This window comes from Bos taurus, chromosome 19 (assembly GCF_002263795.3).
Source record: "Bos taurus isolate L1 Dominette 01449 registration number 42190680 breed Hereford chromosome 19, ARS-UCD2.0, whole genome shotgun sequence".
Taxonomy (NCBI): Eukaryota; Metazoa; Chordata; class Mammalia; order Artiodactyla; family Bovidae; genus Bos; species Bos taurus.
This window is the reverse complement of record NC_037346.1, coordinates 26976501-26999284: the sequence shown is the minus strand read 5'-3', so window position 1 is coordinate 26999284 and position 22784 is coordinate 26976501. Positions and strand designations below refer to the sequence as shown.

The 22784-nt window shown below is 53.4% G+C and overlaps 2 protein-coding genes across 2 annotated transcripts; one reads left to right on the top strand and one right to left on the bottom strand.

The window, feature by feature from the left end:
- Positions 1-3060: 3060 nt before the first annotated feature.
- YBX2 (Y-box binding protein 2) lies at positions 3061-9068 on the top strand. Its single transcript, NM_001098126.2, is given in 9 exon segments — positions 3061-3392; positions 4043-4106; positions 5530-5563; positions 6405-6494; positions 7073-7357; positions 7528-7631; positions 7895-8072; positions 8495-8579; positions 8676-9068. Coding segments are annotated over 8 exon segments (1083 nt in total). The 5' UTR covers positions 3061-3115; the 3' UTR covers positions 8546-8579; positions 8676-9068.
- A 444-nt stretch (positions 9069-9512) lies between these two features.
- Positions 9513-15267, bottom strand: SLC2A4 (solute carrier family 2 member 4). Its single transcript, NM_174604.1, is given in 11 exon segments — positions 9513-10631; positions 11179-11382; positions 11842-11943; positions 12094-12198; positions 12386-12573; positions 12660-12822; positions 12918-13033; positions 13157-13281; positions 13370-13542; positions 13652-13768; positions 15044-15267. Coding segments are annotated over 11 exon segments (1530 nt in total). The 5' UTR covers positions 15077-15267; the 3' UTR covers positions 9513-10427.
- Positions 15268-22784: the final 7517 nt, after the last annotated feature.

Here is a 22784-nt window from a genome sequence, read left to right as displayed (position 1 = left end):
GTAATGTCTCTGCTTTTGAATATGCTATCTAGGTTGGTCATAACTTTCCTTCCAAGGAGTAAGCGTCTTTTAATTTTATGGCTGCAGTCACCATCTGCAGTGATTTTGGAGCCCAGAAAAATAAAGTCTGACACTGTTTCCACTGTTTCCCCATCTATTTGCCATGAAGTGATGGGACCGGATGCCATGATCTTCGTTTTCTGAATGTTGAGCTTTAAGCCAACTTTTTGACTCTCCACTTTCACTTTCATCAAGAGGCTTTTTAGTTCCTCTTCACTTTCTGCCATAAGGGTGGTGCCATCTGCATATCTGAGGTTATTGAGATTTCTCCCGGCAATCTTGATTCCAGCTTGTGCTTCTTCCAGTCCAGCGTTTCTCATGATGTACTCTGCATATAAGTTAAATAAACAGGGTGACAATATACAGCCTTGACGAACTCCTTTTCCTATTTGGAACCAGTCTGTTGTTCCATGAACAGGGATAGTAATTTGCAAATCTCTGTGGCACCTGCTACTTCTTATCCAAGGGGAAGGAGAGTTTATAACTGCTGCATGTCTACATATTGTTTCATGCCTCGTCTGCCAAAAGTCTTTTTCCTGTAGCACCATCCCACCCTTGGTCTCCTGACGTTTTCAATTTTACTACCAACAGGGCTCACCCTTCCTGTGAGCTTCCTCTCTCTCACCATCTAACCTTAGTTAACCAGTCACACCTGAGCTCCCTCTGTACCTTCCCCACGTTTCTGTGGTTTTTCTTTTGTTGCCTGGGTCACACTGTGAGTTACCTTGCTCCCCTCCCCTAGGCTTGCTCTTCTGCTTCTCCTGTTTCTGGAGCTCGGGGAGTGCATTCTAAGTTGCTTCAGTCTTTGAGACTGAAGTGGACTGTAGTCCACCAGGCTCCTCTGTCCATGGAATTCTCTAGGCAAGAATACTGGAATGGGTTGACATTCCCTTCTTCAGGAGATCTTCCCAACTCAGGTATTGAACCCTCGTCTCTTGCTTCTCTTGCATTGGCAGGCAGGTTCTTTACCACTACCTCCACCAGGGAAGCCAGGGAGGACACAGGTAAGTCGGTCCTTAATAATCTAAAAGAGGGTGGTCATTTCTGTATCCTTTACATCCTGGACTTGATTTAGTTGTTTTCGCATCTTGTCTGTTTTTCGGGACCCGACGCCCTGGCAAATAGCATCTTCAACTACGAGAGGTCTGGAGCGGTGGGGCGGGCTAGGTAGCAGTTGGAAGGACAGAGAGGAAGCCAGGGCACGCTGCCTACCGAAGCGACAGGCAGAGGGCGCGCCGGTACCGGGATTAGCAGCGGCCGCAGCTGGAAAGCGGACGCCTGCCTGGCGGGGGCGGGGTGGGGTGGTATTCCGGGACTGAGGAAGCACACGTGGGGCCGGGCAGCGCATGGCTGCACGTGTGGTGCCCCAGGGCTTGCTGTCCCGGCTAAAAATACGCGTCCTGCTGGGGTCGGGAGACTGCCCTCGGCGGGAGAGACCTCTGGAGCCGCATCTTTCTGGGTGGGAGATTGTGGCTCCGAGGCCTGACACCAGGGCTCCCAAGAAACCCGGGGCAAACCTCGCACCGGGCCTTTTCTCATCTGTGGAATGAAAGTGAAAGTCTCTCAGTTGTGTCCGACTCTTTGTGACCCCCATGGACTATACAGTCCAAGGAATTCTCCAGGCTAGAATACCGGAGTGGGGAGCCTTTCCCTTCAGGGGATCTTCCAGACCTAGGAATCGAAAAGGAGTCTCCTGCATTGCAGGCGGATTCTTTACCAACTGAGCTATGAGGGAAGCCCCACCTGTGGAATGGGGACTATTTATCTGCTCAAGAAATATTGAGCGCCTATGTTGTGCCAGACTCTGTTCCAGGCGTCAAACATAACTACACAGTTCTTGCCAAGGAGTTCACTGGTCTAGAGTTTCGGAGGGGGCAGGAATAATGTAAATAAGCAATTTCTATTTCCAAAAATGTCATGAGAAAAGTAAAGGATGAAGTGATAGTGAGGAGTGATATATAAGATGGTACTTGAAGAAGTCACCTATAGAGACATCTATGTCACTTCGGCTTGAGTCTGAAGAGTCTGGCTAGTTGGATAAAAGAAAGAAGGTAAAGGGAGCTGCCAGGGAAAGGGCAGGGAGATGGAGAGCGAGGCCCAGCCGGAGACCAAAGCACCCAGTACTGCGGATCTTGAAACTGATCTCCGGTGGAAAAGATGGTTTGTGAGGAGTCTAGGCCTGCCCGGAAAGGGTTCAAGAGCAAGGGAAAAACATCTTGATGAGGGTGTTGATTGCATAGATGAACGCGTTTATCAAAACTCAGAGAATTGTGCATTTTGCTGTATGTAAATCATACGTCAAAAACAACCCAACAAGTGTGAGAGTGCTCGGCTTGAGAGCAACCGTCACCTGGGAAAGTCTGGTTGGCCCCGCGGGCTGATCCCACAGACCAGGGTACAGGGCATCCTCTAGGGAGACGGTCGGGCAGGCTGGGAGAAAGCAACCACACCCGGCAGTGTGCGGGCAAAGGTGGTCTCTAGCGTGGAAGTGAGCCGTGCCGCCCGCAGCCAGGACCAAGGTTACGGGCTCAGGCCCCCGCCCGGGTTGTCAGGGGCAACCTTGGAGCTGCGCCCTCGCCCCGCCCTTCGCGTAGAGGCCAGGTGGCGGTTGGGGCGCGACCAGCCCGTTTGATTTCCCGCGGCCGGTGGAAAGGGGCGGAGGGGGGGAGGGGAAAGCGGCCGTCGGCCAATGGGTTGGGTTGGGGCTATCACGTGATGGCCTCGGGGCGGGGCCCAGGTGTACTTACTAAGCTGCGGGCGGGGGCCTCAGCCTCCGCGCGAAGTCTGGGAGGCGGGGCTGGCGTGCGGGCCCTGGGGTTGCTCCGCTAGGATTGGCCTGTGGCCGGGAGGCGGGGCCTGCACGCGCCGCGGCTGCGGGCTACGATTGGCCTCGGTTCAGGGCCGGCTGCCGGCGTGCAGGCTAGGCTCGGGGCGCGAGGACCGAGCGGGGCGGTGGGTTCGCGAGCCAGGGGGAGGGGCCGGGGCGGTGGCGGCGGCGGCGGCGGAGGAGGTGGTGGTGGTGGTGGCGGCGGGGGCCGGTACTGGACCCGGCGGGATGAGCGAGGCGGAGGCGGCAGTGGTGGCGACAGCTGCCCCCGCGGCGACGGTGCCCGCGACGGCGGCAGGGGTGGTAGCGGTGGTGGTCCCGGTGCCCGCAGGGGAGCCACAGAAAGCAGGCGGCGGGGCGGGCAGCGGCGGGGTCGGAACGGCCTCGGGCCCAGCTGTTGGGACCCCCTCGGCGCCAGGCCCCCGCACCCCTGGCAACCCGGCGACGGCGGCCTCGGGAACCCCCGCGCCCCTGGCCCGGAGTCAGGCGGACAAGCCGGTGCTGGGTGAGGGGCGGGGCGCGTGCCAGGGCGGCTCTAAGGGGGAGGCGGGGGGTCGACGGGCTGGGGGAGGGGCATCGTGGAGCCCGGCGGGGTCCGGAAAGCCGAAGGCCGGTACGGCTCGAGGCTCAAAGGACCAGCGGACCGTAGTGAGTTTCCCTGGTGGGAAATTCTGCAGTGTCTTCCTGGGTGAGAAGGAGTGGCTGGCCGGTCCAGCTAGGGTCTGACCACGCCCCCGGGGCGGGAGACTTGATCTTGTTGATTTGGGCTAGTATTAGGTAAATATCTGAGCCCGGGACGCAAGTGCACTAGTGACCCTTACAATAGGAGGGCTAGAGAGACCCCAGTTATGACCTGAGGGCTGAACTTCGTGGACCAAGTAAGTACCCGCTTCTAGGTTAAGGGCCTAAATTTGTAGGATGTGAGAAGCATGCCTTAGAATTGGAAGAGGTTTGAAACCCTGAGCCCCGCTGTAGGGGCGGTTGCATTTAGTGTAATTGGGTAAGAATGCCTTGGAGCTACTGGGTAAAACCTGGTTGGCATGAAGTTTAGCTTAATAGATAATAGGTTGGTTAGATTTTGGAGTGTCCCAAAACTGAGTCCAACTCCATCTCTTCCCCCTATCTTACTGCCCCCACTGCATCTCTGCCTGGCAGCAATCCAAGTCCTGGGCACTGTCAAATGGTTCAACGTGCGGAATGGTTACGGATTCATCAACAGGTATCTGAGGAACCCAGGGAGGGGGTGGAATGGGTGTCTTCCAAACTGATCTATGGGACTGGACACCTTCCCAGCCTCATCTCTACCCCTACCAAGGCACATGGTTGCAATGTCCAGCTGATGCTGATTGAAAGTCTTTAACCACAGCACAGATGTGGGCATGAAGAAGCCTTCTCCACATCTTCAAGGGCAGCAGAGGGTTAATGATCTAGGAAGTTGGCAAATCTGGCTCTGATCCTCGCAGCTGGTGTGTGTCACCTTCTGGTTTAGTTTGCGGCCGCCTTTGGGGCAGAATGTACCTGCTCTCTGTGCCTCCGGCGAATCCTCACTCTCCTCACTCATTTCCTGTTTCGAGCAGCACACATAGCACTCTCATAACTCATCTCCCTTAGAGAGCTGTTAGCTCATTGAATGCCCCATCTGACGGGACTGAGTCTGGTGGGGGTTGGGGAAAGAAGGCACCAGCCCAGCCTGAAGCTGCTGCTTTCCTTCTACAGCACCCCCGCACCCCCAAACTGGGAGGGCCCACAGTGTCAGATTCTGAGCGGAGTCAGGTCTTCCCCAGTGGGCCCTTCCCCAGTCCAGGCACCCTGCCCGGCTCAGCCCTCCTGGGAGGCCTCAGTTCCCTCTTAGCAGGCTGACCTTTGTGCAGATCCAAGTGCTTTAAAGCCAGAACACTTGTTCTAGGGAAGGGTCCTTCTCTAATTCTGGAAACTGAGGACTCCTGGGAGGTTCTGAGGGAATACCTCTTCACACCCACCCCCCTACTGGGGTGCTAGGGTAAACTAGGGTGATGGGCAAGGTAGTGACAGAGAATGATCTAATATCTTTTCTCACCCTTGATCTCTTGGTGTGCTGAGAGGGGGCCTGACCCTGGGGTTCACCTCCAGGCTGAGAATAAAGTTTTGTGGGCTGTTTGGAGCCAGTTCTTGACACATTTTCCCCTCCTCAAAGGTGTTCTGCACCTCTGCTCCTGTCCCTACTCACTCCCTCCTTGACTGCAGAAGGAAGGAGACTGAGAGGAATTCTCCACCCGTGGATTGGGGAGCAGGGGTTGTTGGCTGGGGACAGTGACACCCAGCACTACCAGGTTCTAAGGTGCCCTGGGGTAGAGGGTGGAGAGGGTGGAGAGCTCCACAGGTAAAGGCTGAACCAGCTCCTTCAAGGTGCCTTTGCTGACCCTGCAGCCCTTTCCTCATGAAGCCCAGGTTTTTCATGGAGGTTTTAGGGATCTGCTCTTCATACCCGCTTCAGGGGGCCCTATTGGCTCTTGTCTCACTCTCTGGGCCCTGTTTAACCCCAAGCAGCAATGGAAGGTAGAGAGGATGGGGCCACAGGTCTTGGGAATTGGCAGCTAGGGAGGCCTCAGCAGAGGTGAGTGCCTTACCAAAATCATCACCTAACACCCCATCCTGTCCTGCAGGAATGACACCAAGGAGGATGTTTTTGTTCACCAGGTAAGAGCTGGGATGGCTTTGTGAGGGGAGGAACCCGCCCTCCCTGATGGTCTTTGCCACTGTCCTCTTAGCAGCACAAGTCCTGGCTCTCCAGCTTTCACCTCCCACCAGGAAATAGTTTCCTATCCATCCCACAGGTGCTGTACTAACTACATTGGCCCCACTTGTGTTGGGTTGTCTCTGTAAGAAATGTGCTTGTTGCCCTCTGGGCACGGCACGGCTCACTCCCTTCTGGGACCTGTGAACATCCCAGGAACGAATCACAGGCGGTGTCCGAGGGAAAGGACACAGGCTAGCGCTACTTGGGCGCAGTGGTTCTCAAAGTGTGGTCCCCGCACCAGCAGCATCTCCTGACATCTGGATTCTCAGGCCCACCCCAGACCTAGCCAATCAGTCAGGCTTGGGGGCGGGGCCAGCTGCCTGTTTTAACTAGCTCTCCAGGTGATTGTGATGCCGGCACAGTTTGAGAACCACTGCTTTGGTGGAATGCGCGCTCAGTGGGACTGAGGTAAGAAACATAGTACGTGTTACCCACTTTGCAACTTAAGACTATCGGCTTTTTGTTTGGCTTTTGAGTTCATGTTTCTTGCTTCCCTTCTGGAAATCCCTGAGGGGTCAGGGGAAGAGGGAGTGAGTCCTGGGGACCGTGGTAACTACACAGTTGTTCCAAGGCCCCTAGTCTGTGGCTTTTCCCCTGCTGAACTTTGCCTTCTCCTTGCTTCACACTCCAGCCCCAGCTCACAAGTAAAATTTTGAAAACAATGGAAGTGGGTGGTGGGCCCCACAGGGGTGCGAGAGATCCCGGCCATTCTCACCTTTCTCCTGGCCTTTCCTTAACCAGACAGCTATTAAGAGAAACAACCCCAGGAAGTTTCTGCGCAGCGTTGGGGATGGGGAGACCGTGGAGTTCGATGTCGTGGAAGGAGAGAAGGTTCGGGGGCTGTGGTTGGAGAGCCCGCCAAACCAGGGGAGGGTGCCCTAGAGGTTCCCCCCACAGGCTCTGCCCGGGCAGCACAGGCTGTGGGACTAGGACCGTGTTCTCAAGCAGAACTGTCGTCCTTAAGGCCCTGGCTGCTTCAAGGGGTGTCCTAAAGAAGGTGCCCCTGTCACAGGGCTCTCTCTGCAGTTCAACAGGCCCATGTCTGTTCTCCATGGGGCACCTGTGCCCATGTTCTCCTCTCAGAATCAGCCCTCCAGGAGATGCTCCCCTGCTGCCAGCCCTCTTTCTCCATCCCCACCACACCTCCAGGCTAAGCCTCATGAGGGTCCAGTGGCAGTTATTTCAAAAGGACCAGTTGCAGATGAGGCCCCTTCCAGAAGGGTCCAAACACCACTGGCCCCTGCTCCTCTGGGGAGGTGGAAAGAACCAGAAGTTAGAGGAGCTGGAGAAGGGGCAGTTACCTGGAAGGATGGAAGACAGTGATTCAAGCCAGACTGGGAGGTTGTGCATCTGTTGTGGGAGCTGGTTCTCACCAGTTCCTCCCCACCTCCTCCCCACCTCCTCCCCAGGGCGCAGAAGCTGCTAACGTAACTGGGCCTGGGGGAGTGCCAGTGAAGGGCAGCCGCTATGCCCCCAACCGACGCAGGTTCCGCCGATTCATCCCCCGGCCCCGCCCAGCTGCCCCGCCACCCATGGTGGCAGAGGCTCCATCGGGTGGAACAGAGCCAGGCAGCGAAGGGGAGCGTGCCGAAGACTCCGGGCAGCGGCCCAGACGACGGCGCCCACCACCCTTCTTCTACCGACGGCGCTTCGTGCGAGGCCCTCGGCCCCCCAACCAGCAGCAGCCTATAGAGGTGAGGGGGACTGACAACATGGGAACCAGATGCCCACATCCTGGAAAAGGAGCGGGAGTTAATGAGGCTGGATCCCAGAGGAAGTGGGGTGGAAGGTGGGCTGGGAAGAGCTGTGGACACCAAAGCAGCTGGTGCCACCCGGCTCCCCCCCGGCCTTTGCATGTCCCCAGGGCACAGACGGGGTAGAACCCAAAGAGACAGCCCCATTGGAGGGAGACCAGCAGCAGGGGGATGAGCGGATACCCCCACCCAGATTCCGGCCCAGGTACCGAAGGTAAGACTCCCATTCCTGGGCCCTGGCTTCCCCTTCACCAGCCAGTGTGGGGACCCAGGGATGGGAAGGGAAGGGGCCTGAAGCCAGAGGTCAGGAGGGCCGGGCCACTGAGCCATTACTGCCCAGGTGCCCAGGGTTAGCAGGCACCCCTGGGATGGGAAAGGAAGGCAGGCTAGTCTGCCCCTGCTTGGGGGATCCTAGGAGGGAGGGACGTGGTCTGCACTGGGCTCCTGTCCCTTCAGGGTCCTCGCTTCTTGCCCCAGGCCTTTCCGCCCCAGGCCACCCCAACAACCCACCACAGAAGGTGGGGATGGCGAGACCAAGCCCAGCCAAGGCCCCACTGATGGCTCCCGACCTGAGCCCCAGCGTCCACGAAACCGCCCCTACTTCCAGCGGAGACGGCAGCAGCCCCCGGGACCCAGGCAGTCCACAGCCCCAGAGGTGAGGACCTGGGACTGTCCGTGTGGGGGTCCAGAGAAGGAAAGAAAAGCCTGGAGCCAACTTTCCCCTGTCCCTTCTTTCCCCACTCCTGTCTTCCTTTCCCTTTCCTTCCCACTCTCTTTGTCCCCACTTCTCCTGGCCCTGTCCCCACTCATCCTGGCTTCAAGGCAGCCTGACACCCAAGAGCCAGGACTGCCAGGTCCATCCCTGGCAGCCACCCCCCAACCCACCCACCAGGAAAGCCCAGCAGAGGCGTTGGAGCCCACATCGCCCCCTGTAGACTCCCTTGGCTCTGCTGGAGCCCCAGCACCAGCCTGTGGATGGGAATTGAGGGAGGAACGGGAAGAGAAAAGGTGCAAGAGGTTGAAGCTGGGGGCCCTGAAGAACAAGAGGGTCTCAGCCGACCACCTTGTTCTCTCTAGACCTCAGCCCCCATCAACAGTGGGGACCCCCCAACCACCATACTGGAGTGATTCCAACTCAAAGGACACCCAGAGCCACCGTCTGGTGAGTGGCAGGCCCCGGGCTGGGTACTCAGAGGTGGGGGTGGGGCTGGGTGGTGGTAAGTTGCTGGTGTGACTTTTCCATCTCTCTTCTTCTCAGGTATCTGCCAGTTTTTCCAACTGACCTGTATTCTACCCAACACCTCCCTCCCCTCTTTCCCATAATTTGTGACATCAAAACACCGGCTTTTCCCCCCATTCCTTGAGACTCAGGAGGGCCAAAGCAACAGCCTTTTGCTTTTTTTTTTTTTTTTCCTTTCTCCCTTACCAAGGGTTGAAGGAAGGGATCCATCCTTATTGTTCAGAGGCATCAACTCCCTCCCCTAAATCAGGCTGAGAAGGAACCAGCCAGCTCTTCCCTCCTCCTGGTTGTTTTTCTTTCCCACCCCAGTTTATTTTTTGTTTCCCTGCTCCCCCTACCTCTGAAGCCATTTTATGAACTGTCATGTGCCACCTGAGCCTCCAGTAAAAACAAAAACGGGCTTTCCTGTTGTCTTGGTCTCTGCCTCTTTTCTGTTCAGAGCCTTGTTGGTAATGCACTGTTGAGGGTGGCAGGAGGGAGAGGGGTTCGTAGGCAGGGCCTACTCTCGGATCCTTGTTCCCACGGTTCTAGCTGTGCAGCTCTGCAGAAGTGCCTTCATCCCTGGGACACTGACTTTTCCCATCTGTGAAATGGGACTGTTGCCTCCCTGGTAGAATGAGTGATTCCTGAACTGCCAAGAGCAGGGTCTAGCACCTGCAGCGTCAACTTACTGAGGCTTTACTACTGTTAACAAAGGCAATGATTCCAGATCTTAAGTGGAGGCATGAGTGACAGCATCCAGTCCAGAGGATTCTGTGGCCTGGAACTGAGGCAGGATGGAGAAGAGGCGGGGGTGGGGAGGCTGTGGTCTGGGTCTCAGCCCGTCTTGGAGTGCCTCCACACAACAGCATGCATATCTCATACAGTAACTTTATATACGGATCTCTCTATATATACATTTAGTACAACAGACCTTCAGTTTCTTCTCCCTGCCCCTGCTTTTTCAAACATATACAAAAATATCTGAAGGCTCCTCCCAGCCCAGTGTTTACAGGCAGCCTTTCAAATCCCTCTTGCCCTTAGTTGGTCAAAAGCCTGTGGGTATAATACCCTCCCAGGATGGGAGAGGAGGGAAGAGCTGGGGCCCCCACCTGGCAGCCTTGGGGAGCAGCGGGGGTGGAGCTCAGAACCCTGAGTCTAGAGGAGAGCCCACTGTCCCTTCCTCTCGCCATGGATGGACGCGTGTTCCTCTCGCCCTGGAAGGCTGAGCAAGAGGACTGAGCCTGCCCTGTGAGAAGTGAGATTAGATCTTGGGAAGGGGGGTGTGTCCTTTGCCCTGGAGGGGACAGACGGACCCCCTCCCCTTTCACCCAGAGTCTGGGCAAGAATTCCGAGGAAGTGCCAGAGGGGGAGGAGTCCAAGGTGGCAGGAACTGGATCTGTCTTCTGTCCTGCTCTCGGCTTTGGTTCACCCCCACTGGAAAGTCAGACCTAGAGTCTCTCCTCCCTGTAAACCCCCTTCACTAGCCAGGGCACAAGTATTCTGGAGCTGAGGTGGGGTGGGGATGGCTACTGAAGAAGGAGGGGATGGAGGGGAGACCCACCCCCACAGCCACTGCCTAACCACAACACAAATAATCCAAGAGGTCACACAAGGGGAATGAGGGGGTGCTCAGACCACCGTTCCCTCCAGCTTCCCAATCCCACCAGGCTGCAGGGGTTTTCTCTGCCCTGGAAGTAATGGGGAAGAGAGGGTTAAAGTGCTGCAGAGAAAAGGAGGGGGGTCTCTGGGCAAGTGGAGAGAACTGGCTCTCCCACCCCTCTGTGGCCCTCAGTCATGCTCATCTGGCCCTAAGTACTCCAGTTCTGTGCTGGGTTTCACTTCCTGCTCCAGAAGAGAAGGTGTCCGGTGGAAAACGGCTGAGATCTGGTCAAACGTCCTGCCACGGGTTTCAGGCACTTTTAAGAAGGTGAAGATGAAGAAGCCAAGCAGGAGGACCGCGAATAGAAGAAAGACGTAGGGACCCATAGCATCCTGGGACAAGTGGAGAAAGAGGTGTTGACAGAGGGGAGGGAACGGGTGGCCTTGGGCAAGCCAGGACTAAAGGACTGGCTTGGGGCCAAAGATCCTCACAGGGAACTGGGACACTGCACGAAGCAGGTGGCTCCTTGGTGGGCAATGGAAATTGCCAGGAGAATTTAGTGAAAAGAGAATTTTATGAACCCCATCTCTCCTGGTTTTTCCCTCTCTTTCCATCCTGAGTTACTGCACTCAGTGGATTCCTAGCCATTTGCACTATTAATACGAAGTTTGTAATTTTACTCCTAAGTAAGTTATGCCAGTAGTTGGCTTTGAAGACAGCTCTGTTGTTTTCCATCTAGCTCAGTTCCCTTCTTTGCTTTGATTCTGGTGGAGCAGGCGGTCTTCAGGACCCATGTGGTCCACTAAAGTGAGCCCCCAACCAGCAGTCTATGGGCGAGGCGGGGTGGGGGGATGCTGAGTGGAAAGCATCTGGGCCAGTGATGCGTTGCCCTCCTCTGGCTGATGGTGTGGGAGATGGGGGCGGGGGCAGGGGACCTACCGCCACATACTGGAAACCCATGCCGATGATGAAGTTGCATGTCCAGTTGGAGAACCCAGCCACTGCCATGGCCGCTGGGCGGGGTCCCTGGCTGAAGAGCTCGGCCACGATGAACCAGGGGATGGGGCCAGGGCCAATTTCAAAGAAGGCCACGAAGCCAAAGATGGCCACAATGGAGACATAGCTCATGGCTGGAACCCGCTCCTGGGGGCCGGGTAGGGAGGGTGGACAACTCAGGTCAGGTCTTTCAGGATCTTCCTTTGCCCTCCACCCAGGAAACTGGCATTGACCCTACCAGCCATTCACAGGCAGGGGACTGCCACCTAGGTTAGAACATGCCTTCAAGCATTTGACATTCAGCTGGCTACCCTGTGCTGATTCAGGATCTTATGTCGATTCCCCCATGATTCTAGAGCTGGGTTCTTAGGAATTACTGTTCTTGAGGTTTGACAGGGGCTCTCCCCACTGGCTGCCAGGCTAATGCTACAGTGTCCTTCTAGAGCAGGAGGAAGTGCATGCAGCCTGGGTCCCTCAGGGGCATGGTCTTGGCACACAGCCTGGGCCCAAAGTCAAAGGCATGTATGTTGAGGAATGACCCTGGCTGTCCTGGGGCAGTTCCCCAGGATTGGGAGGCTGGTCCCCTTCCCTCTTCTCAGGCCTCACCAGCAGAAGCAGAGCCACAGTCATCAAGATGGCGCAGCCACACATGCCTGCCAGGCCCAGGAGATGGAGGGTCCGGCGCCCAGCCCGTTCCACCAAGAACACCTGCAGAGAGAGTCAGGGCTTGCCAGGGGCCTTCAGGGCTTGGGACGTGGGAGGGATTGGGTGGTTGGGGTCAACCAAGGGTTGGACCTTTAGGACACCCAGTTATGTCCAGAAGCCAACGGTGGGACCCTTCCAGAGGCCAGCAGTTACCGAGACTAAGGTGAAGACTGTGTTGACCACGCCGGCTCCAATGGTGGCATAGGCTGGTTTCTCTACCCCCGCTGACTCAAAGATGCTGGTGGAATAATAGAAAACCTAGAGGTGGGCCAGAAGAAAAGGTGATGACAAGGATGTTCCTTCCTCCCTTGAAGCCACACCAAGCTGGACTGACTCTGAATTTTAACGAAGCAGGGGCTTGCTCCCTTCTTCATTCCTCTGGGGCTATTCCCTAACCCTGCCCCTCTTGGAGGTGGCTGCATCCACACCACATTGATGCCCGTACCGCATTGATGCCTGAGAGCTGCTGGCTCAGCTGCAGCACAATGGCGATGACGAGGGGCTGCCGATGGGTGTGGCTGCCCAGGAGCTGGAGCAAGGACAGGGGCCGCTCACGCTCCAGCTTCCGCTTCTCCTCCTTCAGCTCAGCCAACACCTCAGACACGTCGGCCCAGCCCGTCAGGCGCTTCAGACCTGGAGGTGAGGGGGGTCAAGCCTGAGAGGGCAGGCAGAGGGCCTGGGAGAGGCACAGGTTCCCGCAGGATGGCACGGGAGCTCACTCTTTCTGGCGGGCCCCTCCAGGTTCCGGATGATGTAGAGGTAGCGGGGGCTTTCCGGGCAGAGGGGCAGCAGGACCATCTGCAGGAGGGCAGGCAGCACGGTGATGCCCAGGAGGAGTGGCCATAAGGTGGCTGTGCCCAGCATGGACTCCAAACCTAGCACCTGTGGGAGAAGGCAGGGAAGGAGGGCAGGATGTTCAGCCTGTACCCAGAGCCCCAACCCCCTGCCCAACCTCCCAGGAGGCCAGGCCCAGTCACCTGGGCGATTAGGATGCCAGTGACGATGGCTAGTTGATTGAGTGTCCCCAGGGCGCCCCGCAGGTGAGTAGGGGCAATCTCCCCCACGTACATGGGTACCAGCCCCGACGTCAGCCCTGAGCAGAGGGAAGAAGAGAGCTTCTCAGGGCAGCTGCCCACCGGCCCCCGCCCCCATCCCCAAGGCCAGGGTTAGTGAAGGACAGCAAGGCCCTGCACAGGGCCACAGTGCCCGTGGGTACCTGAGTAGGCGCCAATGAAGAACCGTCCAAGAATGAGCATCTCATAGGAGGCAGCTGCCTTGGCCAGGCCCATGAGGGTGCCCCCCAGCACTGCCAGGGCGTTGTTGAACAGCATGGCCCTCTTCCTGGCAGACAGAGTGGGGCTGTGAGAGTCCAGGAACCCATGCTCTGGCTCCCTTCCTGTCCCTCCACCCTCACCCTCCAGCCCCATACCTTCCCAGCCACTGAGAGATGATGCCAATCAGGAAGGATGAGATCATGCCACCCACAGAGAAGATGGCCACGGAGAGAGCCCAGAGTGTGGTGAGTGTGCCTGGTGGGATGGAGCCGGGTCCCTCAGGCCCCTGCCTCCCCAGCCAGGTCTCATTGTAGCTCTGTTCAATCACCTAGGGGCACAGCAAAGGAGTGATTAGCTGCTAGACTCTTCCCTCTCTGCTCACTACCCACCCCCCCACCTTGTCTGGGCACCCCACTCTGCCAACTGTAGCCCCTCACCTTCTGGGGGGCATTGATGACCCCAATGTTGTAGCCAAACTGCAGGGAGCCAAGAACAGCGGAGAATACGGCAAGGACCAAGGTCCCAGTGACTCGCTGCCGAGGGGGCTCCCCATCCTGGGCAGGCAGAAGCAGAGAGGAGACATGTCACATGGAACTGTGCCATCTTTCCTTCCTCCAGGGGTCCAGGCCCAGTAGGAGTCTAAAGATGCTGGGTTTCATCCAACGTGTGGGATGAGGGAAAGTGGACCCATATTAGGAATCAATCGAAGATCTCAGTGTAAACAAGAGCAGGAAGAACCCAAGAGTACCAGGGCATGAAGGAGAAACTGATGTTTGAGTCCAGCAAGCAGAGAAACATTTGAGAACCTGGGTCTCACAATTCCTCTCTAACCTTGGGACAGGCTTGGCATTAAGAGACCCCCATTCAGATTTGTGCAACCTTAGGTAAGTCACTTCCTCACTTTGAACTGAAGAGATAGGGGTGATGTTCCTTGTCAGGTTAAAGTGTGAAAATCAAAACTGAATGTTGAGTGGCCCCAACAGTGCTGCTTTTATAAAGTAACAAGTATGCTAGCATCATCAGTCTCTGTCCTCTTCTCTTCCATCTGCGGGTTCTCTCCGCGGGCTCCTGGAAGCCTCCAATAGGCTCAAGAAGGACAATTCCAAAAAGGACATCGCGGTCATTCCTCCTGGCTTATGGCCTTCTCTGTCTCCGCCCCGGCCTCCTCCCTTCCCCCTCCAAGCTGCGACAAAGGGCAGGGGGCCATGCTGGCTTTTGCCTGAGCGAGCCTCGCGCAGGGGATGGGGGCGGGAAGGTGGTGTGAGGGGCGGTAGCCTTGGTGGCTGACCGCTGGCGGCACAGACTGTCTCCAAAAGGAAACCTGAGCTGGGGGAGGGAGGGCTGACACTCCCCTCTACCCCTCCACCAACCGTAGGGCCGAGGGAAAGTTCAGCGTCCTGGAGGACTGCCAAGAGTGGGGGTTGGGGTGGACCTACGGAGCATCTCCGGTCTTCGAAAAACTGCGGGCGGGAGAGCCGGGACAGACGGACAGCTCCTGGAGGGCAAGACTAGCCTGAATCTGCTTTCTTGAGGGCAGGAAGTCCTCGATCCCGGCGCAAAGCGCCGCGAACTATAGAAAAGGGCGAACCCAGGACGCGCAGAATCCAGCTGTGGTTCTTGCCCACAATGATCCCCCAGACTCATTCTTCCTCTTGGAGTGACTGGAATCTGACAGTCACGGGTTGTCCCGCTCGGGTATAAATAGCCAGTCCCCCACCCCACCCCCTGCGCCTGCGCAAGGACCGCCCCCTAGCTGACCCCAATCGCGACCCCAGCCCGAGAAAAGCGAGACCCTTGTCCCCGTCCCGCCCCCTCATGCTAAACCCTACTTCAGAGCCGATCTGTTGGAAGCCCGACGGCATCTTGTCTTAGGAACTGGAGACGCAGGATTTGCAGTAGACGAGGGGGAGGCGACTGGGGGGTCTGCGACCCCAGCCTGGTGGGCGGAGGACGCGGGGGTGATGGGGGTCCCGGAGCTTCGTGAGGAGTGCGAGTCTGGCGAGATCCGCAGCCACAAGCCCAGGAGCCAGACAGCAGCTCCCGGGAATCTGGCGAAGCTTGGCTGGGGGGAAAAGACCCGAAGAGCAGCCCCCGCAGCCCCTAGGGCCACGCCTTTCACGGCACCCATTGGCCAGGAGCCCGCACACCCCAGCAGGCCACGCCCCTCCCTGAGCCTGGGGCTGAGAGTTTGGCACCGGCTGTGGGGTAGGCCAGCGAGGCCACGCCCCTCAGCGTGCCCGGTGAGACACGCCCCTCGGGTTTCCGCCAGCCTGCTGCCGCGAAGTTTTGAGAACAGGGTCCTGGGAAACCTGGAGGCCCTGTTCCCCTTCATGTGAAGTCTCCGCCCACCAGCCGAGGTTCGGGGCTAAAGAAGCGACTTCCACAGGATGGGAGGGGACGGGCCAGGTACACTTGCCCGGGAGAGAACTCGGGCGGCCCGCGACCGAGCGCTAGCCGGCGCGCGGGGTGGGTGCAGAGCAATGGCCTGGAGTAACCCACAGTGGTTATTTTTAGCTCCCACGTTGGGAGACGCCAAATGTCAGGTCCCGGGTGTCCCAGCCTGTCCTGGGCGGGGGAGGACAGGGAGATGGAGCCTTAAAGGATCCGCGACAGGCTTCCCACGCGGAGATGACCCGGGGCACAGGAAATTCCGTTCCTAGCGGCTCAGGTGTCTGGCCTCGGGGGTCGTCTTTCTATGCATCCGTGCTCGGAGCACTGCCTCTCTGGCCCTTCCCCTACACTCATTCCCCACGTTGGTTCCTGGAGGTGGCCGGAGGGACAGGTGGTCACACGAACCACGTCACCAGCCCTGAGGTGCCTGAGCCGCCAAGAATGTGCTGGCCGCGTGGACGAGTTGGACACGCTCTCTGGAGGTCGCTCCAGGTTTGAATGCCCAGCGAGGAGGGCGTGACCTAGAGTTGGCAAGTCCCCGGAGCAGCCTCGGAACGCTCTGAGCACCGACAGCGCGCGCTGTGAAGAACCGGACTCAGAAGCACGGGGCTCTAGTGCCACCTGGAGGGAGAGCGCGGATCCGCAGCGGATCTGGCCGGGGTGGTCTGCGGCCCACTGTCCCCGCTCGTTCCACATCTTTAAGGCTTTCATTGCTTCCAGCCCGGGCCTCTCTCTGGAGCTTCAGATCCGAGTGTTCAGCTGCCGCCTGGGTGGGCAGTTCACATAATCAGCATGTTCAAACCTGCTTCTGCTAACTTCCTCATCCCAGTGAACGGTCCTGTTAGCCAGCCTGTCACTCCTATCAGAAAGAGGAAGTCATGCTTGATTCCTCCTCTCCTGCACCCCCCACTTTTATTCAGTTTCCAGCATTGGTGTTTTAACTCCTAAATCCTCATATTCATCTGATTTTTTCCACCTGTACTGTGGCCAGTTTGGTTCAGACAGCCATCACCCTGCCTGGTCTTCCTGCTCCTCTTCCTAAAGGAGGGGCTGAGTACAATTCAAAAAGAGTTCAACCTCCTCACTCTCCCCTCAGAAGTCTCTGTTGCCAATTGTCAAGTTCTAACCCCCTTTCAGAGTGAACAAAATCTTTTGCCTTTCCTCCTATCTCTGCCTCACATTCTATCCCCTCCCCTCAAGTTTTAGTCAATTCCTAACTATTTCTTGTATCCAGAACACACTGTGCTGTTTTACTCCTTGGTGGCTACTAATAATCCCTTAGTCTGGAATACCAGAGGACTCCCATTCATCCTCTGAAAAACTACCCCCGCCCCCACCCCCGCCCCTGTCCCTGTGATACCTTCCTTGGCTTTGCTCCAGAAAACCATGTGTCCCCATGTAGTACATTGTCATGATTTCTTCTCTGCACATTAACCCCGAGGACAGATAATCATCTTGTTTACCTCTGTATCCTCAACACCCAGCTCACCCAGGATGAGCACTCAATATTTATTTGTTGAATGAATGAAATGAGGGTCTGCTCCTGATGGTCAGGAATATGGACTGGGGAACGGTCATGAATGGGGGAACGCTTTGGTAAATGGTTCCACATACCTGACCAAGGGGAACTAAAGTAGAAGAACTAAAGTCTGTTAGTTGAGGGGAACAAATTGTTTATGAATAAAAAGGAGCAGAAGTGATTGTTGGAAGCAGAGAAGGAAGGTAATTGGGAAGGTAGAAGGAAAACCAGGGATGCTGGAATGCCATGAAAGGAAGAGGGCAGGGAGAGAGCGAAAGCTGAGAAAGGTGCCAAGAGGTAAAAAGGGAGCTGGAGGGAGGCACAGGTTGGAGGCAGATGATAAGTCAGGGTAGCAGATAGAGTGCAGGCCTTGGAGTGTCTCCTGGCACTCGGGTCAAGGAACTTTCCCAGTCTCATTCAGATGCTTTGTTCAGATGCTTCTAGGAGTTTAAGCCCCAGGGAAAGTAGAATCAAGGAAAGCAAGTCAGATCTAGATAAAGAAGATAAAAAGAAAGGAGAAGGTGGTGGGGAGTAGAAGAGACAATGGGAATAAGGAGAGTCAGGAGGGAGGGAGAAAAATGTCTGGGAAGGTGGGAGAAAGAGACTAATTGCGAGAGGATGGGAAGGGAAGAAATGAGACACAGGACACAGTGGGCATTTAGCATTGGAGCGTGTGTGCGTTCATCTTGCTTAGAAATTAATCCTTGGCTCATTTGATCTCAGAACCAGTTGTAGCCCTTTCTAAGCTCTGCCCTAGGACATGGGGAGCTGATCCTTCCAGGCTTTTGTTTTCAAAGTCCCATATTCACTGTCTTCTGACTGGATATAGCCCATAGGAGGTGAGAGATTGGAGGGCAGGAGAAAGCCAGGATGTTTCTTCACTCTCTCTGCCTCCAGCTCCTACTCTTTAGGCCCACTTCACTTTCAGCTTCTAGAGGGAAACACTGGACCCCTGAGCTCCAGCAATGCCATCTCCTCCCTTTGTCCCATCATTGTTTTTGTCAATATATGAGGATCTCAGGTACAGAGGATTGAATTAATGGCACAGTTCTTGGTACATGATACTCACTGATCAATGTCTTATATTTATTTAAAAAATTATCCTTTATTTCCATATCCATTTCTCATTTGTCTTCTCTCAAAAACCCACCATCCCAATGCATTTAAGGCTCCCTTTTGTTGTACTCTTGCAAAACATGAATTGTTTTATGTGCAGGTGGCTCAGTGGTAAAGAATCTGCCTACCACTATAGGAGATGCAAGAGATGCGAGTTGGATCCCAGGGTCGGGAAGATCCCCTGGAGAAGGTAATGGCAACCCACTCCAGTATTCTTGCCTGGGAAATCCCAGGAACAGAGGAGCCTGGAGGGCTACAGTCCATGGGGTTATAAAGAGTTGGACACAACTGAGCACAACCCAGTACACAGCATCTGTTTATATCTTTCAATCTAATCTTACTTATTTTCAGTGAGCACTATGTTTTGAGAACCCATTCATGTTCTGTGATTATCCAAGTGATGGTTTCATAATTATTTCATTGCATAATTTATTGATTCATTGCATAATGTACCATTGCCTAATGCTCCACAATGTCAGTCATCCCACTGATAGGCACCCATATCACCTCCACTTCCCAACCACAACAAATAATGTGGCAGTGAACATGGAGCTATGTCTCTGCCTCTGCCTATGTCTTTGTCTTTATTTATATCTATCTCCATGAGCAGAATTGCTGAGTCATAGGGTATACTTCTACCTAATTTGACTAAAAACTACCGGCTTGCTTTTGAGAATGACTATCACAGTCTCCACTTCTATCAGGAGTTCCGGAGAGTTCTGCTACTACCGCACCACCCTCTCAGGCAGCATCCACCCAGAAGCAGCCGAGTGAAGAGTATGGACTCTGGGCCTGAATTGCCCGAGTTTGAGTCCCAGCTCTGATACTTAATAACTTTGCGCCCTTGGGAAAGTTACCTAAGCTCTTTGTGCCTTATTTACCTCATCTGTAAAATGAGAAGGGAGATAATAATAGTATCCACATCTTAGGGTTTTAATGAAGGTGAATACTGTAATACTCATATAGTGCTTAGAAAAGACAGAAATAGATACAGTTTATTGTTTTTGTTTGGTTTTTGAAAAGCTCTATTGAGACAGAATCGACAAACAATAAACTGTACATACTTAAAATGTACAGTTTGATAAAGCAAAAGATTTTTTCTTGGGACTCCCTTGGTGGTCCAGTGGCTAAGACTCCCTGCTCCCAATGCAGGGGGCCCAGGATCCATCCCTGGTTGGGGAACTAGATCCCACATGCTGCAACTGAGACCTGATGCAGCCAAATAAATAAATGAAGATTTTATCTTGAGGTGTTATTGACATGTAACTTTAATTTCAGGTGTACAACACAGTGATATATGTATATATTACAAAATGATTACCACAATACATCTAGTTAACAGCTAATTTGATGTTTTGACATATGTATACACCTCTGAAACTGTCCCCAGAATCAAGATAATGAACACACCCATCACCCTCTGTGTTTCCTTGTACCTCTTTGTAATTCCTCCTGTCAGCCCCTAGGCAACCACTGATCTGATTTCAGTCACGAGGGACTAGTTTGCATTTTTTAGAATTTTATGCAAATAGAATCACACAGATTCTACTCCTTTTGTTTGGACTTCTTTACTTCCCATAACTATTTTGAGATTCATGTATGTTGTTGCGCGTATTGTGAGTTTATTTTTTTATTGTGAAATATTATTGATTTGATTAGCAATAGTAATCAGTTAGATTGTCCATCACCTGTTGATGGATATTTGCATTATTTCCAGTTTGTGGCTGTTACAAATAAAGCTGCCATGAACATTTAAGTACAGGTCTTCATATGGGCATGTACTTTCATTTCTCTTGGAAAATACCTAAGAGTAGGATGAGTGGATTATATGATAGGTATGTGTGTGCAACTTCTTTTTTTTTTTCCAATAAATCAGGTTTTACTGCTCACAGGGTCATTTCTGAGTTGCAAACAATCTGTCCCTGTATTCCCCTATTGAATCTGGGCTGCCACCATCAGACAGACAAAATGTGCCAGGACACTGTTTTTCTTGCGTCTTTGGGAAACTTTAGCAACAGACAGTAGTGTGTGACTTTTTATGAATTGGCTAAATTGTTTTCTAAAGTGGTTGTCCCACTTTACTTGCCCACCCACAATATCTAAAAGTTCCAGTTCCTCCACACACCAGCACTTCAGATGATCAGTCTTTTAAAATCCAGAATTGGACTATGAAGTGAGTGAAAGTTGCTCAGTCGTGTCCAACTCTTTGCGACCCCATGGACTATACAGTCCATGGAATTCTCCAGGCCAGAATACTGGAGTGGGTAGCCATTCCCTTCTCCAGGGGATCCATCAGAATGGACTATATGAGATTTTAAATAAATGAGAATTTGTCAATTTTTGTCAGTTCAGTAGGTGAAAGGTGATATTGTATTTCAGTTTTCTCTGATTACTTATGGCTTGGAGCATCCCTTTAAACTCTTGTTAGCATTTTGGCTTTCTATTTTTTTGGCAAATCCCTTCCATGTATTCTTCGCCCATTTTTCTCTTGGAATATTTTTACTGTTGATTGGCAAGAGACTTAAACAAATAATGTTAGTTTGTTATCATATTTAGATATTGTACATATTTTCTCTTCTTCTATCGTCTGCCTGTTAATTTTTCTTTGGTGAACTTCATTTAGCAGAAATTTTAAATTTAGTATCATCAAAATGACCAATTTTCCCCTTAGGATTTGTGATTTTGAAATTTTGCATGTATTCTTTTCCATTTTTGCATCAAAATTTACCTTTTCTTCTAAGAACTATAGTTTTTAGATTTACATTTTTGTTTGTTTGGTTGTACCATGGCAGCTGGGATCTTAGCTACCTGACCAGGGATCAAACCTGCCCCTCCTGCACTGGGATCACAGAGTCTTAACCAGTGGACCACCAGGAAGTCCCCACATTTAGGTCTTTTTTTTTTTTTTAGTTCTACCAGTTTATTGCTACCAATCCATCTCCTTCTACCCTCCTCACACATGTGTGCTCAGTCATGTAACCCAGTGGACTGCAGCCTGCCAGGCTCCTCTGTCCATGGACTTTTCCAGGCAAGAATATTGGAGTGGGTTGGCGTTTTCTTCTCCATGTTTAGGTCTTTTTAATCCATCTAGAGTTCATCCACTTCTGATATGGGCTTCCCAGGTGGCATTAATGGTAAAGAACCCATCTGCCAATGCAGGAGACATAAGAGATGCGGGTTCGATCCCTGGGTTGGGAAGATCCCCTGGAGAAGGAAATGGCAGAGAGAATTGCCTGGACAATTCCCTGCAATTCTTGCCTGGAGAATTCCATGGACAGAGGAGCCTGGTAGGCTGCAGTCCACAGGGTCAAAATGAGTCAGACACCACTTAAGTGACTCACCATACAGCACGCGCTTTTGATACATATGTAAGTACCTATGGATGTGAGAGTTGGACTGTGAAGAAGGCTGAGCGCCAAAGAATTGATGCTTTTAAACTGTGGTGTTGAAGAAGGCTCTTGAAAGTCCTTTGGACTGCAAGGAGATCCAACCAGTCCAGTCTGAAGGAGATCAGCCCTGGGATTTCTTTGGAAGGAATGATGCTAAAGCTGAAACTCCAGTACTTTGGCCACCTCATGCAAAGAGTTGACTCATTGGAAAAGACTCTGATGCTGGGAGGGATTGGGGGCAGGAGGAGAAGGGGACAACAGAGGATGAGATGGCTGGATGGCATCACTGACCCGATGGACGTGAGTCTGAGTGAACTCTGGGAGTTGGTGATGGACAGGGAAGCCTGGCGTGCTGCAATTCATGGGGTCGCAAAGAGTCGACACGACTGAGCGACTGAACTGAACTGAACTGACCTCTGTCTCTAGTATTCTGTTCCGTTGATGTATCTCTCTGTTCTTGCACTAATACTATATGGTTACTGTTGCTGAATGCTTTGTAGCAAATTTAAATTTCTGGAAGAGCAAGACCCCTCTTGTCACTCTTCTCAGTGAAGACCTAACTATTTGTGTGTGTGTGTTTTAATTACTTCAAAAAATCTGAAGGTAAACATTAATATCTTTAAAAAAAAGCACCAATTGAATTTTTTTTGGTAATATATCAAATTGTATGTTATTCTGGGGACAACTGATATCTTTATAATGTTAAGTCATCCCATTTAAGAGCATGGACTATTTTTGTATTCATTCATCTTCTATATTCTTTCAGTTCAATGCAGTCGTTTAGTCATGTCCAACTCTTTGTGACCTTATGGACTGCAGCACGTCAGGCTTCCTCGTCCATCACCAACTCCTGGAGCTTACTCAAACTCATGTCCATCGTGTTGGTGACACCATCCAACCATCTCATCCTCTGTCTTCCCCTTATCCTGCCTTCAATCTTTCCCATCATCAGAGTCTTTTCCAATGAGTCAGTTCTTCACATCAGGTGGCCAAAGTATTGGAGTTTCAGCTTCAGCATCAGTCCTTCCAATGAATATTTAGGACTGATTTCCTTTAGAATGGACTGGTTTTATCTCCTTGCAGCCCAAGGGACTCTCAAGAGTCTTCTCCAACACCACAGTTCAAAAGCATCAGCTCTTTGGCGCTCAGCTTTCT